The 18,472-nt window shown below is 34.8% G+C and overlaps 2 protein-coding genes across 4 annotated transcripts; one reads left to right on the top strand and one right to left on the bottom strand.

Moving 5' to 3' along the window:
- Window positions 1-182: 182 nt before the first annotated feature.
- On the top strand, window positions 183-7,222 carry LOC124406780 (arf-GAP with dual PH domain-containing protein 1-like). Of its 3 annotated transcripts, none has more exons than XM_046882368.1 (6): window positions 183-285; window positions 1,409-1,634; window positions 2,615-2,813; window positions 3,015-3,374; window positions 5,231-5,416; window positions 6,356-7,222. In XM_046882368.1, exons 1-6 carry the CDS (start codon window positions 204-206, stop codon window positions 6,368-6,370), a joined length of 1,068 nt encoding a protein of 355 aa, XP_046738324.1. In that variant the 5' UTR covers window positions 183-203; the 3' UTR covers window positions 6,371-7,222. The 3 variants fall into 3 exon arrangements, with proteins under 3 accessions (XP_046738324.1, XP_046738323.1, XP_046738322.1); XM_046882367.1 differs by having other exon boundaries at window positions 5,231-5,453; window positions 6,359-7,222; XM_046882366.1 differs by having other exon boundaries at window positions 5,231-5,453.
- Window positions 7,223-11,571: 4,349 nt separating this feature from the next.
- On the bottom strand, window positions 11,572-16,846 carry LOC124406779 (WW domain-binding protein 11). The gene is made up of 7 exons (XM_046882365.1): window positions 16,637-16,846; window positions 15,631-15,756; window positions 15,426-15,523; window positions 15,130-15,301; window positions 14,343-14,599; window positions 13,472-13,997; window positions 11,572-12,754 (listed from the first exon to the last, which is right to left on the bottom strand). Exons 1-7 carry the CDS (start codon window positions 16,698-16,700, stop codon window positions 12,312-12,314), a joined length of 1,686 nt encoding a protein of 561 aa, XP_046738321.1. The 5' UTR covers window positions 16,701-16,846; the 3' UTR covers window positions 11,572-12,311.
- Between the last annotated feature and the right edge of the window lie 1,626 nt (window positions 16,847-18,472).

Raw genomic sequence — 18,472 nt, 5'->3', positions numbered from 1 at the left:
GTGCTCTTACTACGTTAACTGAAGATATTTATAGTGGAAATTGAGTCGGTAATAATGGAAAATTTCTGTACCGAAGCTCCCCTCAGCTCCTTGGTGGCTTTCTCCGAGCTTCAAAATGTCCCATTAAGCTGGCTATCTTTGGTAATCGTCAGTCAACGGTAGAGTTAAGCGCTAGCTGGCGGGGTCAAAACGAGTGTATCAAGATGGCGGACTCGAACGAAAAGTTGTTAGCAGAGCTCCTAAAAAAACCTGGAAATAACGTATGTGCTGATTGCGGAACTAAAAGTGAGTATACTCACTGTAGACACATAGAATATTTCAATCATGTTCATTCAAATACATTGACTTGAAAACCTCGCGGTAAACGTGGAAAAATAATGAGGGATGTTACTACACTGCGTACAATGCGTGTATTTTACGGGGAGGCGACTGCTTGTCAAGCTGTCAAGGAAAATTAAAAATTAGGAAAACTAGTGGTTCACTTCATATTCCATTCTAAACTTTTATCGCTGCGTTCGTTATCAACTGACGACTACCGGCATTCAATGCATGTGTGGTTTGACTATCTTGTGTTCAGATAAAAAATGCTCAGTTACTGTACAAGAAGATTGTGAAGAGTCCACTTATGCCTGAATGCATTTTAGTGATATGATTAGCTCAATCAAACTGGCACTTTTATTTAATTGAAGTTTTGATAGGTATCTTGTACAGCATGTCTTTAATCCAATGCTAGAATGTGTCTAGAGAAGTACTTATGATAGCTAGCTAAATCATCAACCTTTACATTTTGTTCTTTGCGGAGTTGCATATAGTAGAAAATGTGATTCAGCATAAGTAATGAGCATTCAGAAGTGAATCATATCATTTGAATCGTCATTGCTGCTCCATTTTATCAACACCAGGTAACTTCGTATAGCCAATAATATTTTTTTTCCAGACTAGTTGTGTTCAAAGTCTCATTCAAGCTGTAGTATATAAGAAAGATTGTCAACAGCTATAAAATAATTAACGTACTTAAAATACAATTAAAATTGTCCATGAAATCATATGTAACCTTAAATTAAGATGATTTGTTTCTGGCAGAGGCTGAATTTTGCAATGGCTTGTTTATCTGCGGTCAATCGCTATCAATATCCATTGCGGAAAGGAAATGTTGATACCAGATTAACTTATTTCATATTATTTATTCTTTTTTGTACAAGTTTGCTACAAGGTTTTTAACATAAAAAATTAAGGCGATATATCGTAGGCTGCACAAATTAAAAAAATATCAGTCATAGCAGTGTTAAAAAAACTTAATATTTTGGCATGTTATAGTGGTGAACCCATCATCTTGACTATTAAAACCGTATTAAAAAATACTGTTTCTTCAATTCAATTTAGTATTTTAAATGATCTAAATTTTCAGATCCAGAATGGGCTTCGTACAATATTGGCATCTTTGTATGCACAAGGTGTGCCGGTGTACATCGATCTATGGGGGCACACATATCAAAGGTGAAACATTTGAAGTTGGATCGATGGGAAGACTCTCAAGTAACCCGCGTTCGCGAAGTTGGTAATAATGTAGCACGACTTCATTATGAAGAACGAGTACCTTCTTGTTATCGAAGGCCCAATCAAGACGCACCACAGTAAGTAACTTTCCCAAATAACAGGTGTGATCTCTAATATCTTTGCAGACTATTCTCATTCTCAATTATCCTGTTGAGTTACAGTGAGAAAAATGTAAAGTATGGTTGCAATTGTCGACTATTCAGCAATAATTTTACAATAGTTTGACATTTTTGCAGAAATCTATGTCTTGAATGTCTTGAATTGAAGAGCCCTAAACACTGTATGCAAATGTTGCCCTTTTTTTTTTTTTTTCTTATATTCTTTATGTCCCGTACTTGGGAAATTTATCTCAAAGTTGACGTCATATAAGTACCAAGAACCAATAGGAAACCACTTATCTAAACAGGACATGGTTTCATACCACAAAGTACATGCCAACCAACGTCAAGCTTGCCATTATGACATAAGCTTATCTTGAGATTTATGTGATTTTAAATATACAGATGTATTATGATATATACCATTTGTAAGTGATATTCTATTAATTACAACTCAAATTATAATTTTCCAAGTTTTATAACCAGCCAATAGCTAATACTTAATTTCCAAATGAGGCCGAAGTTTGCAATGTTAATGTAACTACGCAGTTTTAGAAAAATTTGTTACTTCGCCACTTTAGGATTGTATAAAATTTAGGAACCCATAATACAGCATTGAAGTACTAATATTTTGAAAATTCAACTCCTTCAAAGTTATTCTTAAGTTACAAAGTGGCAGTTTTTATTTTCAACGTTTCATTACAATCATGTTAATAACTTTAACTTGGTATTTCCATTTATCACGAACCAACAATCAGTGAGGAATTACGTGCATAAAATCTTCTTATTTTGTAAAGTTTGTATATAAATTTATACCATTGGTTTGATGAACATACAGATAAAGCTGGAGAATTTTGAGAATATGCTATCAAGATTCAACTGGGTATACTGATAAATTATCTTTAGTTGTTAACGATCATGTAATGGCAAATCTTACGAGTGATGCTTGTGTTGAATAGAGTACTAGTGGAGCAATGGATACGAGCTAAATATGAACGTGAAGAATTTTGTCACCCAGAAAGACAGAATCATTACGTTTCCGGAGTCATGGAAGGATTCTTGATGAAGCGAGGAAAAGAGGACTCAAAATATCACCCGCGAAAATTTGTTCTGTCAGAGGCCGATGACACGTTAAAATATCATGTCAAAGAGAACAAGGTGAAAATGATTTAATTAGGTAATAATAGAACAAAAAAATTCTCTATAAAGTAAATCAGGTGGATTTGGAAATATATTGATATATATATCGTCATATTTAAAAAGGCATTCAAAGTCGTTAAATATCCTAATGTTATAAGAAACATGATAGTACATGTTAATGCAATTACACAAGGTAATTGCCAATTTCTTAATTTCCAGGAACCAAAAGCTGTACTCAGGATATCAGAATTAAATGTCGCATTTGCACCTGCAAAAACTGGCCTTCAAAATAGCTTACAAATTTCTTTTATGAAAGACGGGACCACAAGACATCTTTACGTGTATCATGAAGATCCGGAAGTCATAACAAACTGGTACCTGGCCATTAGATGTGCAAAGCTGCATCGCCTACAAATAGCATATCCTGGAATCTCAGAATCTGAATTACTCTTACAACTGACGAGAGATTTTGCGCGAGAAGGATATTTGTGGAAAACTGGTCCAAGGCATTCGGATGCATATAAGAAAAGATGGTTCACTCTAGATGGTCGGAAGCTGATGTACCACGATGAGCCTATGGTGAGACCATGTTTACTTTATGAACTGTATTTTCTCCATTGAAACTCAGCAAAGAATAAATTGTTAATTAATCAACCACCGCAGAATGAAAATCTGGACAGAAAATGTTGGTATAGTTGGTTGTTCATGGAAACGATGAATTTAAAGGTTTAATGCCAGGTTGTAATGTGTGGAATTTTCATCCTGAAAGGCGATGATGAACAAGGCACTATATGAGTAGTACATACATCCTATTATTCCTTAGCTGCATATTGAGTGCACTTTGAAACTATTTTTCACACGTGGGAACGTTTTCATCTTATCATTTTTAGTCATTAGGTTAGTTTATAATTTCACACAGTACTCAAAATCAAATGTCCGTGTTGCTCGGGCCGATCCTGATATCGAAATTATTATACTTATTATATTTCTGCAGGTTTTTTGTGTCGAATGTACGGTTGTCACAACGTACGGTAAGATTATTATTGATTAGACCACAATTAAGGTCGCATTTCCTTATTCTTTCCAAAGATGAGTTATGTTTTACTGAATAGAGGTAGAAGGTTTTGTTTCAATTTAACTGATTGGATTACTTGAAGGTACAATTTTGTGATAACTTTGCATTTCTTATGCACACAAGTCCCAAAAATCAGTAGTTTCCGAGATATAGGCTTCGCAAGGGGGCTCTATGGATTTTCGGATATCTACGGATTACGCGATTTTTAAGAATTACAGAACTTGAAGGTGGACTTGAAATTATCAAATATATAACTCAAGAACTGTACAGCCAACTCCCACAAACTCCATACACGCATAAAAAACAGAACAAGCCTACTATTGTAAAAGTCGAAGTTTCTTTCTTTATGCAAAATCTGACGTTGCAACTCCTTCCAGTAAACTAATCAGTTCATTGATGGAATCAATTACAGCTTTCTGTCTATCTTTAAGAATCAACGGTGCAGTTTTTTGAGTGATTTGTTTGGTTTCAAGTCCCCTTGAAGCTTTATAATTGATGAAAATCACGAAATCCGTACATATAAAAAACTCTGAACATCTTTCTTCCGAAGCCTATATCTCAGAAATTAATGATTTTTGGAACTTGTGTTCATGGGAAGTTTTTATCGGGAAGATATGTACAATAATATATGGAAAATCCAACCAATTCTACCAGGAACCAATTTCCGTAAGAATTCTGCGGGGTCCTTCATTGTAAAATTATACCTTAGGCTGGTTTAATCAGTTACATTAACGCGTAACAGCTTTTATGTCGACCTGCTGGGACAGAATAGAATTTCTGATCGATTAGCAACCTGCATACTTTAATTGGTTGTGATGGAGTCCATGGTGATCCCAATCTACAAATTTGCCTATCCTGCATAAGCACATCCAACGAATACAATAATTTGGATACCAGAATGGTCAACTTGTAAAAAAAATCATTTTTCACAATAATTTGTGCCTAATTTTAAGCACTGTTCTGAATGATGAACGAAACATTGATATTCATATTGAAAAACTGCAAAACTTTCACATGAGAATATATTTTACAGCAATTTTTTGGTCAACTTTATTGTATTTGACAAGATATTTTTTCGCAATTTCATGAAATTCACAACAGCGTCGCAGTCAAATTCATTTTACTACAGTTTCAGATGTATCAAAAAGTTTAAAAAAATACACAACATGGAGTTTTAACACCTACTAAGTTTTAAAAAAATCTTTGACACCAAAGGTAAAAAGTATTCCAAGTTTAGAGAAAATCAACTACATATGCTGTTGCGTTATCGTATTCTACATTTGATTGATTGATTAATTGTAGTGTTGTACTGTGATTTAATGGGAAAATCATTATAATATTCGTGGATTTACTGTGTTAGGATGCACATCCGAAAGGAGAGATATTTTTGGGACACATCGCGGATGGCTATGGTGTGAAACTGGGTGTACCAACCGGTGCTAAGGATCAGGGTTTTTCCTTTACTCTTGAGACACCTGAGAGAAGTTTTTTACTTTCGGCTCAAAGCAACGATGATAGAACGCAGTGGATGAGCATCATTCAAAGGGTGATTGAGAAACCATTGACTCCACACGATATATCGAGTTAGTACCATTTTCAATGTTAAATTTTGTGGTTTAGTTATCAAAGTAAAAGACAATCTATAGACAGTTTGGCGACAACAACAAAAAAATGGGAAAGCGGAACTAGTCAGGCAATCTTGCGGGGAAGCTTCAATCCTATAAGTTCAGTCTTACACAAAGTTTTCACAATTATACTACACGCAATTCGACCTACACAGAATCATCGTACATGTAATTAAAGCTACACCATAGGTTTCTACACACCTCAGTTTTATACTGTTGTATTCTGCATCGGTCAGTCCTATATGGTTTAATCCTGCATCGTTTAATCCTATACAGCACAGTCCTGCATCATTTTGATCCTACATGATTCAGTTCAGTATGGATTCGATCGGATTAGGTTTAATTTGAAAAAGTAAAAAAAGGGAGGACAAATGAGCCAGTATGAACACGGATAGCGTACGAATCAGTAGTTGTATTTGCGATGCAAGAGTCTAGACTATCTTCTCTCGAAAATCCGTAAAATAACAGTTTAAAGATTGTGATTATTATTTTCCTACCTTCCTGAACCACTCCTGCATCATTTCGCGGAGGTTATTTTTAACGGGTGACACCACTGTCAAAACCTAAAAATTTCGACTCTTTGAAAGATTAATGACTCTGTAGTAAGGCTGTTGCTAAAAATTTAACATATAAATCATTTTAGACATTTTTTTGCACAACAATAATTGTACAACTATAAGTTGAAATTCTATGGAGATGTTGAATTTTACAAGAAATTTCTGCATGTCTAATAATTGAAAATATATTACAGTGCAAAATCATCCATTATTCGTAATCTGTTTATATTCTACCGGAACTTTATCAATGTTGCAATGTTTCACTATCCAATGATTAACATTTTTCGTTTCTTGAATTTTCAGTATCAGCACGTTTAGTGAGGAAACGCACAGCAAGTGGTACCATGAATATTTTCTCATCGGTGAGGTAGGGCTGGACCCCCTTAGTTATCTGTCATAATTAGTAAATATTGTTAACTAGGAGATCGAATTAAACTAGACGTAACATGAGTTATAATTCATTAAAAAAGGACTATTCAGTCCAGATTTTTATATTTAATAGATGCCTCATTTTACCATACTGTGCTGTACTGAAGGGTCTTTTGAAATCTGAAGATCTCTATGTACAATTTATCTAAACCGAAAATCGGCTTGCGGTAGCAATTTTTCAATCGTACTATGAGCCTTCATACCAGCTAACATTGTTTCTCAGCCGTGATTGTAAAGAAGAGCTTAAGTACTAAAGCACGAGGGCCAACACAAAAGTTACATGTACAGCTGTTTTTCAGAATAAGCTTTAATAGCACATGAAATTTGTAAAATATTATAAGACTGGTAATGAAACTATTTACATGCAGTATCGATGACCGTTTAATTTAGAGTTTTTGTATTATTATGTTATTACAATTGGGAAATCAGAGAAATGTAAATGCTGATATCTTGAAACATATAAGGTTTAGTGAATATATAGTCTACCTTTTATAGACATATAGATCTAGTTGCTTTGCGAAATCTTATTTTACAAATAACACACGATATGAAAATAAATTAGCGTCATTGTTAAAATCATGTCTTATTCATTAAAGTAATAATTATTTCAAGATATCAAATACACAACAAACTTTAGAACAAATTCAGATCATACCTACGTCTGTTTTATGAGTTTGACACACATGTATGTATGTTATGTGTACAAATAATATAGTTGTGTGCATATCGACGGGTCCTAATAAAAACGGTGTATCTCCTGATGGTCACGAACATTTTCTGCATTAAAAACCTGCTGTTCGAATCATATTCAATTCGATCAGGTTCAGTTACAATATTTAAACCTTTGCATCGTAATGTTTTTGTTTGAACAGTTCCAGACAGTACTGTCAATATCTCCTCAATTTTTAATGCGAAGTTCATCGATGAATATCCAAGTATTAGAAGTTGGCGAACAGCCAGGGTTTAAGGGTATCTAATATCTTTTTTTTATTCATCTCGCTGAGATACGTTTTTATTATTAGGATCCAGTGATCGTATCGATTGCAAAGTAATACTTATAACGTTATCATTATTAACGCAATAATGCTATTTTTTAATTCAGTACGTATGGTCAATTGTGAGGGGTTTTCGAACAATGTAGATATAATTATTTTTCATTGTATATTTGAATTAATTAGTAGTTATAAAGGAAATGTAACATGACCACATTAACAAAATATATAGTGAATAGCGGAAGAGAGAAAATAATCAATTAGACAATAAGAATGATGTTTTGCAATATTATTGAATCTGGCTTTTTTCACATGGCAAGTACCATGTTTCTTGCACCAAAGTTTTATTAAGTGTTAATTTTAATTCATCATTTCACTATCTGTTACAAATAGATATTTTCAATTAGAATAATGACACAGATAGATGGATGAGAAATATTGCTCTTTTACAAATAGATAATGCATACTGTGTGTTCACGATGATCTAGTAGATCAATACATTTTTTTGGGATATAATTTGCCGATTCACATTTAATCCGTGCAATTTTCGATTTGTTACGTGCTCCTTAATATCCAGTATCTATGGAGGCTCGGAAACCTAATTCAATAAACTTGGAATTTGCAACACAATTATGATACTAGTTTCTCCGAAAGCGAGCTGTTTTGGAAAAAGAGTTTCTGTGTAATTGTAATTGGTGAGAAAAATCTATTGTATAGTGGTATTTTTTGTTACACGTACATGAATGTATCTATCATCCAATTCATATCTCGGCTGAAACTAGACGTAAGTGTACAAAAATTTCTAATTCATAAGAAGTCCTTGACATTGTATATGGGGCATTCTATGTCACATAGACCAAGTCCTCACCCTTACGTTTCTTGCTTTTCCCGAAATTTTTTGTCGGTGTAATAGGACTTCTGCAGCACCTGAATCAATTTTTTTACATTTCTCTAAAAAAAACTAAATTCCCTACGAGCAATAATTAAAAAGTTGTAAAGAAACATCCTAATTGTAAAATGTGATGAAAAAAAATACCAGAAACGCTGCATTTTATTCCGATCATTTTAGCATGAGGCCCATGATGATAAATCATCTACTTTTAGGTATCTAGACATTTACAACATTTTTTATTCAACTAAAAGCAGAAAAATTTTATTTTTTTATAGTAATTATAAAAATTACAATTCGAATGTTTTTCGATCACCAGAAATTCTTTTGAAATTCCTTGATAAGTGAAGTGACGATGTTTAAATTTTTAAAAGACAAGTTTACCGACTTCTTGAAGTGTCTTAAAAAATCTGAAAAGTAGCAACTTTACCCAAGCATGGAAAAAATTACATTCGTGGTTATATCAAATGTTCTAGGTGCCTAAACACATCAAAGGACGTTGTTTACCATCATAGGTCTTGTATCCAAATGACGGGAATAGGGTGCAGTACTTTTGGTATTGTTCCCGATTTTGCAACTAAAGCGTTGTTTCACAACTTTCAATAGTCTTTGCTCGTTGGAAATTTTTCAGACAAATGTTTTGAAAAATAATTCTTGTTCACGTGTTCTTGAGGTCTTACCACACCCAGAAATTTTTTTTGGGAAGAACGAATAATATGAGGGTCAGGATCTAGTGAAATTTACACGAAATGCTCCATATGTATTCTTACTACAACCATTGCGGTAATCAACGAGTCCTAAAGAAAAAGACGTATTGTAAAGCTCTGGACAGAAGTGTTTTACAGAGATGAATATAAAAGTTGTGTTTTAGAACGATGAATACTGTAAAGATTCTGTGAAGTGGGCTCTTCGTGTTTTGCAAGGGGACTATGTGCTTTGCACTGAGCGTTGTGACTTGGTTTTACCATTAGCATGAAGAACCATCTTTACTGAATTCTCACAATGTAGAAATATATCATTTCAAACCTGTATATCGATAACGTGGGATACAATTTCTCTTTTCATCTGATCAACGTACGTCTTACTATCAAGACCCATTTTAATAGAGACGAAATTGAATAACGAAAAAAAAAATCGATGGCTTGCAACAATAGGTATACAATAAACGACTGAACTATTTTAAAAAATTATATACTTGGATCATAAAAACTAAAATAAAATAAAAACTGATGGAAAAAAACAAGTTTTAAGAGAAATTGAAATTTCAAATTGATTTAGCGAAGTATGAACTATATTAAATCGAGAAATAAAAATGTAATGTAATAATGTTCATATAGATGTACACCCGTTTTCTGTACATAAGAATATTACCGCATATTGACAATGAGAAGAAAGATTGTTTGGCTCAACAACACCTTTTTTTTGGAAGTTACAAAGAGAATATTTTAGCTGTTGAATCAAGACGTTTTCCGTTGCAACAAATACAATGTGATTGGAAAAAAAGAACTTTATTTTGCCACCCATGATAAAACTTCAGTTGATCTAAACAATTCTTTTTCTCAGTGTGCTGTGTGCGAATGGTTTCCAAAGAGAGTTACTTCTTGTCTTTGCAAAACTCGATCTTTCAACTATTTTATACTCAAACTGATAAGTATATTGTTGAAATGACGATACATAAATTAGATTACAAACTGAAATTATAGTCATTGTACACCTAGTTACGTACTACCTAGTAAAGTCGATTCTTACTTCCCTTGTATTAGCTGATCAGAATGAGGGTGGCTCTGGTACGTTTCAACCAATAGCAGTAGCCCATTTAGTTAGCACGGTCTGTGTTATTCAATGCACGCAAGTCAAACACCAGCAAGAACTACCCAACTTCTGACTCGCTAAAATTAGGAGGGTCAGAATCGTCTTTACTAGGCTGTATGGTTAACTTGCAATTAATATTGTTACTATGTGATGTTATTGTATACAAACACTCTTTAAATTATTTTATATACACAGCAATTATTATAAATTCGATAATACAGAGGCGATGCCAAAAAACTGTTAATCTTTAAACTTGATACTTTTTTAAAATCCATATTTAAGGTGGCTCCGTCACCAAAATGTTATGAAGTACGCACATTTCCATATGAAAAATTTCAGACCAGATCAACTACTGAATCAGATGAAAAAAATTTGAAATTTGAGTTTTCGATGCAGGGCTTATGGAAGGATTACCTATGAATAACTTATATCAATAATATCTCTACATTCATTCAATAGATGTTTACAAAAACTGAAATGTAAACTCAAGTTTATTCACGTTCCAATACAAGTAAAGGTTTTACGATACAGAAAGATCTATGTTCTATCGTATCCTGGCAATTATTACTAATATTTCACGCAAACGAGAATTCCGAAAGCGATTGATTTCCAAGCCAGATTCGAAGATTAGATCCATAAATAGTTTGAAAGTTAAGCTTACAAATACGTGCCAAACTGGTCTTACTGTGTCACAGGCTTCATTAGTTGCTTTAGTGGCAAGTGCGCATAAACAGAATAAAATTCCACGCAATTCTCGGTGAAAAGAAGCCGCCGTGGTGACAGAGAATTGACGTGATGCTTGATGAGCCAGATTTGTGTTGGCTGAGTGATTTATCCTACTTCCCTGTTGTCTATAGTTCGAACACCGATGTGGCATCTTCCTGGAATTACGAGTTTTGTTCCTCACATGAATGGGAAATCCTTTAAATATCCGTATTAATACACGTGTTAAAATGTTGACGTGCATTCGACTTATGAAAGCAGCAAAATATAAGTATAGGATTGAAAGATCTATGCATTATTGGTATTTAAAAATTTTGCTCGATAAAAATCTGAGAAAACTTGAAACAACTGGTCTATGTGCAATTTCCTTGTTCGTAATCCCTGGTTGAATCACTCCATGTGATGCTTTTGGAAATGAATCAGATCAAAACACGAAGGCTTACAAATTATACATAAAACTCGTTGATAGAAGTGATTAAAACCAAATAAAATTAAACTGTTAAATAAATTTGGAACATAATAAATAAAAATTAAAATATAATACTTTGGCACATCTCGTATTTGGAGATAACCATTTGGAAGCAAAAGACAAAGAGGAGGAGGTAGAGACCGGGAGCAGGAGCGTGCCGCATGGGAACAAAGGGACCAGAATCCTGTCTTTTATATACTGATCCTTATGAGTATACACTATACATTCAACAATGTCCCTGAGATATACGTCTATAGGGTGCCGTTAATGAAGTAAGTTTTGACATTTGTAATTCGTTTAATTGAATTATAGTTCCTCACAATATGGTACACGAAATTTTCTTACACGAAATCATTCTACATAATTATATGCAATTTTTCTATATGTTTAAAGGATATAGTCACTAAAATATATAAGGAGTTCTCTGTGCTGAATTAAATGTCCGACTTCACGACTGTACGTGGGCACTAAGATGTGTGTGGTCATGCACAATTCCATCTCATCCTATTTATCACACCAGATATAATATAAAAAGCGATTTTCGGGTTACATAGTACTGTGTGTTTACTAAAATGATATGAAATTTTTTCTGAAGAATATGCACTACAAAAATTATACATGGATTCCTTTCCATGACGATTCTACAAAATTTATTTTCAAATCCGACTATCGTATTAATATAAATGAAAGTTTTTTACGATTGAATTGTTTATTCGAAAAAACACTATGAGTTTGTGACTAATATCAATGATTATATCGTAAGAAAGTACCTCTATAGTTGGGCGTGATCGAGTTGATAAATTACGTAGATATATGTGCAAGGTCGTTTGGCGTGGAATGATTTTGTTCAGAATAATCATATGTGGAATAATTTTGTATAAAATCAGCCTGTGTACCGTTAGTGTATGCTTGGATATAATGAATATAAACACACAAATTGTTTTTTCAAAGCAATCCTTCCATTTCTTGCATAAACTGCATGTAAGCGTCATCCTTTGTTTTGGGTTGCAACAGTCTTTGAGGTTGGTTCTCAGGAAGTCTGTCAGGCATCTTGGGTATAGAACTAGGTTTCTTCTTGTCATCTCGCTTAACTCTAAGCGAAGTTGGTAGGAAACGAGTGATATCTGCAGCCAAATTTCTAATTTGGGGTTTAGCTTCAATTGTACTCAAGCCTTTTCCATCCTTATCTTTTCTGTTAATCAGTTGTGGAGCAGCTGATAATACGTTCGGAGTTTTAGACTGAGATCCTGCAGCTGTTTGAGTCTGAATTTGGGAATTCGCTATGTTGGCCAAGCTAGTCATATTTGCGATTTGCATTTGCGGTGGAGGCATTCTTGGCATGCCAGGAGGTCCTGGTCGAAGTAATCGAGGCATACCAGGTGGTGGACCTGAAAGTAAAGCATTAATTGATATCAGTTTACAAGCAAATTATCACATCACTGCAGTGGGACAGTGAAATGAATGCAACATTTTTACATATACCGAGTTGTACAAGTATTTCAAATTAAGCTTTTTCAATTTGTTTCTGTAATTGTGAAATGTGCATCTTGTACTCAACTATTTGGCAATGAGATACACATACTTCATTAGGACCTGTCGATGGGATCTCAATATACTTTGGTGGAAAATTTATAAGCCTATTAACCCTTCGTTTTCTCTTGACTTCAACTCTTTCAATTTTGAAGACAAATGATTTACTAGAAAACATTGCGAGTCGACTACAAAACACCACCAAACAATTGATACAAAAATGTGGGGCCTATATTGAGCGCGAAAATTTGGTTGTAGAAAAATCATTCTGGCATGCTTCAGAAATGGTCAAATAAACGGTTTTTTAATGTTACGTATAAGAAATGGTCTAATTGAAATAAGCAGATTTTACATCCATTCCTATTCCAATTCAATACCCAAAAAAATAATTCTAATTGGTTGTGAAATATTCAATTTGTCTCTAGTTCTACCTATGATCATGACACCTCAAATAAAATAATTTTCACTCAAGATTTTCCTAAGTTTTCACATACATACTGAGTACATGTTTTTCGATTCATTCTATGCCTATGTCGTGATACTGATTTCAAGAAGAAAATCTTTGATTTGCTTACCTGGTGGTAGTCTAAGTCCAATACGTGGTGGAGGTGGTGGCGGCATTCGAAGAGCGTGCATAGGTGGTGGTGGAGGACGATAAAGAAGTGGCGGTGGTGGAAGGCCAAGGGGCGGGAGTGAATGTTGGTGTGGATGCTGAGGATGATGTGAGTTGTGTGGCGGCGGATGATCCATTAATCCGGGAGGCTCAATGTTGTCATCCTGGTCAGATTTTCCATTAGAATTGTTTTTGGAATTGGTATCGGCATCCAGTAATGTTAACCGTGCACTCAAATCCTGTGCTCTCTCTGTTTCTCTTTTCTTGTGTACAACTTCCATTTCCCGCATAAACTGATCGATATCTTGTCCAGCCATTGCCAACATTTTCTGCTGCAGTGTTGTCGGCTTTACCTGTGATGATTCCTTTTCCTTTTCTTTCTCAATTTCTTTATCTTTAACTTTTTCTCTGGTCTCTGATTCCGTCTTCTTATCCTCCTTGTCATCAGCAAAACGAATCGTTCTTGATTTGAGGTTCGAATCTTTGTTCTGTCAAAAAAGTATGAATCGGTAATTTGAATACTTGTCACGAAATTTGAATATGACAATTAGATGATTTTGATGTTATTTCTATTAACTTTTCACATTTGAAACCGTTGAGGTAGTTTAGCCACAACCTGGCTTAGGATAAAAAGAAAAAAATTGTGATGTTTTAATACATCAAAGTTGAGCAGTTTGTTATTACGTAAGCAAAATTTCACAATTGACCTAATTAGAAAAACAAAATATGAAAAATCTGATTGTATTATGGGTCTTGGACATTGTATGCCATTTTTAATATGTGCGAAACACTAAATATAGTTTTAAAACATTTGTAATTAGCAGGAAAGTTACCATTTCAGCCGATTCTTCATCGTCGCTGGATAAATCTGGTGGAGGAAACGGTGGCACTCCTGGAGGTTCTTTGTTAAGTGGTAATAAGGGAGTGGCTGACATAGCTGATGAATAGGCACTAGTTTTTTTTAATATGCTTTGTGGTATAGGAATATTTATTAGAGGATGATGATGGGGCATAAAATGAGAATGGGCAGGATAAAGATGTGTAGCTGGTTGTGGCATATCAGGTAATGGAATCTGAGATGTCAAAGCTCCTGAAACAAAGCAAATAACCCATTAGGGGCATTCAAACAACTTGAAAGAGTGCATGCTATTGAATTTAATTAGTTAAGGATTATCACTTTAAATGTCAAGTGACGACAAGATCACCTACACTACATTCGATGATATTCTTTCAAACAAGATAAACAATTTATGAAGTTTTTAAAAAATCTATGAGTAATATTGCCGTATTAACGAAGATTTAAAGACAAACCATCATTTTAGCGTTGACCTTTTCTTATTAATTGAACTCTGCACAGTATCCAATGATGTATTGAATAGAACACACAATAGATATTCCTTAGCCTAAATTGTTCTGCAATTTGGAACATTTCTAATGTGCGGGTCAGTTGCATATTTTTAGAAAATTTGCTGCTACTTTTGCTCATTAATTGAAACCTTACACTGATAAGAAAAACATCTTGTCTGACGAATGAGTGTGAGAATGATCCTGCTATATTTTTTAAGTTTGTACATAATATTACAACTAATTAATTAAGCAATTAAAATATTAAGTCCATACCAGAATAAATCCGTGTGACATCACCGCCAGCTGAAGGAAGTGGGATTTCATCAACTTGGACCTGCTGTGCATGCCTAACAGCCTCGAAATAAGTGACCAAATCTATTCTTCGTCGTTCATATTGGATCAATTGTTCTTTTAATTCAGTCCATTTTTCTTGATCATCCTTTGCCTGTTGGCATTAAACAGATTTAGGAAATTGTTAGGTAAAAAATTTCATGATTTTAGCATCAAGCTGTGCTAGTTATTATTAGTGGCTATTGACCAAATATATAAATAAATCAAGATTTACTTACATACATTTTCAAGACTCTGTCTAAGGTCTCTTTGAGCTTTTTTCGTTTGTCTTTGAGAACTTTTTCATTCAAAGGCGGAGGTTGCAGGACATTGTATTCTGTACAAAACAAAAATTTGAGGTAAATGAGCACATGAAATCATGAGCCGAAATAAAATCAGAATCATGTAAGTTGTAAACTATAAGAAAACTAATTCCCAACTTACCCATCTGATCTATTTTTTCCATCTCCTCAATGATCTGAGCTGGGTCTTTGCCCTTCAGTACAGCAGCTCTTACCAGTTGACGTTGTTTCTTGTTTTTTTTAAGTTCTTTCTTACGGGCTTCTTTACCTATAATAGACAAACAATATTTCATTTTCCAAAGTCCATAGGATTGGGGAAAATGGGACATCACCAATGGTTAGTACGTTTAGTTTTTCTTTGCATAGATATATGTGGAAGATCAAAGAATTTAGCTCAGTTTCTCACAACTTTTCTAAAACTAATTTTACTAATTAGTTTTTCAAGACTAGAACCTATTTTAGTTGTCGATGGCTCATTATGACGGAATAACAACCCAGCATTTATGAATCCTAAGAGTATAATTGAACACTTTGAAGAAAAGAAGTTACAAGTAATCTGATTCTTGCTGTTTGTATGTTTAGCACAGGCTCTACAACTACTTAACGGATGATTTGTATTTGGTTTTTTCCGAATTATTCAGTTCGTTTTTTGGGATGCCAACATTTCTTGGGGCAGAGTAATTAACTTCGAAACTAATCAAAGTAAGATACAAATCATTGAGTGATCAAGGTATGCGGCGCCAAGACACAAGCTATTACAATAAACGGGGTTGGCTAGACAAGTAAGAAAAAGCGTAACCTTTGTTGGAGTTAACCGTAATACAGTGTACGGCACTATTTGATACGAATAAAGTTTACTGCACTTGGCTGAAACTGGTTGCTAAACTCAGCTTCAAAGTTAATACGACTCTATGTCAGTAGAATTTGTTAGCCAATGAGTTAGTTTCATATCTTAAAACTGTTTCTGTACATTGAATGATTACAAAATCACGTTTTCAGCACTTGCAGAAAATATATGAAGAAATCCATAGCCAGAGATGCAGAATGAATTACTTCCACTTTAATTCAAGTGAATAACATTATATTGAATTGAGGTAAGTTAGAATCGGTAAGGTTAAGTCACAGTTATAGGTTATAGTTATACTTACGGGCTTGGTCTGTGGGATTCATGTACTTTCCACTTTTCGTGGTATTTATCGATCTTCGACCCATATTTGATTATTTTTCAATACACACTTCAAAATTAATGAAGCTAGACTTCGTTATATTAACAAATTCTAATAATTTAGTACACAGCTCGCCAGACTCAAGCCAGACTCACTAATATATGTTGATATGAATATCAGTCGTCAAAGTATTTACGGATGGACATTCAGACGTTGGGTAGAAAATACTAATAGACACCCAGTAGCCGTATTGTATACAGGCACTGTATACAGACCACATCCCTGATATATTATATCCGTGGACCACATGCAGGTACTTATAAACGAGGAGCAGAGCAAAGGGTGCCTTCGTTTACGCCGTTGACTAAAGATGTATAAAGACTGCTAGCCTAATGGGGCTTTCCTAAACCAAAAATGAAAGAAATGAATTTATCACCAAGCAGCGCCCTATCAAATCAAGTCGGTAAAGATCGGTAAAGTATGTAGTACAGGAGGGAGCCGGTCCTATGCTGATCCATAGGCGATGAGTGTCCAATGGATAGAGTACCCTTCTCTCTCTCACGGAATGTGAGTAGTCGGTTCGAAATAGTGAAGTGACTACGTCAGAGCTGCGCCTAACGATGCGGTAACGGCAGACGAGCAAACTCAGCGTGTTCTTCATATATTAAATGAACAAACCAGCGGAATGGGTTGAAATTTGGAATGTGCGTAGCTCTTTTGTAGCGGAATCAATGGAGGTAACTCATATTCCAAAGTTCGTCAATGAAATTTGTGGTTATTGACACGTGTCGCTGTTCCAACATTTCCCGCGTTTCGGGAGAAAAATGTTGAATATTTGAGGGACCTTTCCATTCTAAAAAAAAGTAGAAGTGTCGTAAGACTGCCTTCATGCAATACTGTATCCGCTAAGAGAAAACGAGTGATAATAATGAATTCATGATTCAAAATGTTTTTGTGATCAGCTGGGCAGCAGTGCGTACAAACATCGGCAAAGAAATTACGACCGAAACTTCAGCAGCACGAAAATGGTCGAACGTACATACGTTTCGTTTTTTCGCTATAAGTCTTGATTCGTTGCTCGCAGCGTATTGGAGCTGCGCTCAATCGAGTTCTCTCGCAAAATTACGTCGAAATAGTGCCCTAAAGAATTAATTGCAGCACTTTTCGAAGTCGTCGAAATTTTCGCAAAAAATCCAAAGGGGTTAGCCTTACTTTTTTTGGGATTTTTGGAGCTGAAAATTTCAGGTTTCCGAATTGATTTGTATGACCGTTTCTTGGCTAACTGGGACCCCAGGAACTCAAGAAACACATTAAGAAAAGCCTGGGACCAACAGCAGAGAAATGACGATGAAAATCTGCAGTTTTTTGGCTGTAACTTTTGATCCGTTGCTCGCAGCGTATTGGGACTGCACTCAATCCATTTCTCTCGCTGAATTACGTCGGAATAGTGCCCTAAAGAATTAATTGCAGCACTTTTCAAAGTCGTCGGAATTTTCGCCAAAATCCAAAGGCCTTACTTTTTTTGCGATTTTTGGAGCCGAAAATTTCAGGTCTCCGAATTGATTTGTATGACCGTTTCTTGGCTAACTGGGACCCCAGGAACTCGAAAAACACGTTAAGAAAAGCCTGGGACCAACAGCAGAGAAATGACGATGAAAATCTGCGGTTTTTTGGCTGTAACTTTTGATCCGTTGCTCGCAGCGTATATGGACTGCGCTCAATCGGTTTCTCTCGAAAAATTACGTCAAAATAGTGCCCTAAAGAATTAAACGCAGCACTTTTCAAAGTCATCGAAATTTTCGCAAAAAATCCAAAGGC

Source organism: Diprion similis, chromosome 6 (genome assembly GCF_021155765.1).
Source record: "Diprion similis isolate iyDipSimi1 chromosome 6, iyDipSimi1.1, whole genome shotgun sequence".
NCBI lineage: Eukaryota > Metazoa > Arthropoda > Insecta > Hymenoptera > Diprionidae > Diprion > Diprion similis.
The sequence above is the reverse complement of the archived record's forward strand: the minus strand, read 5'-3'. Positions and strand labels throughout refer to the sequence as shown.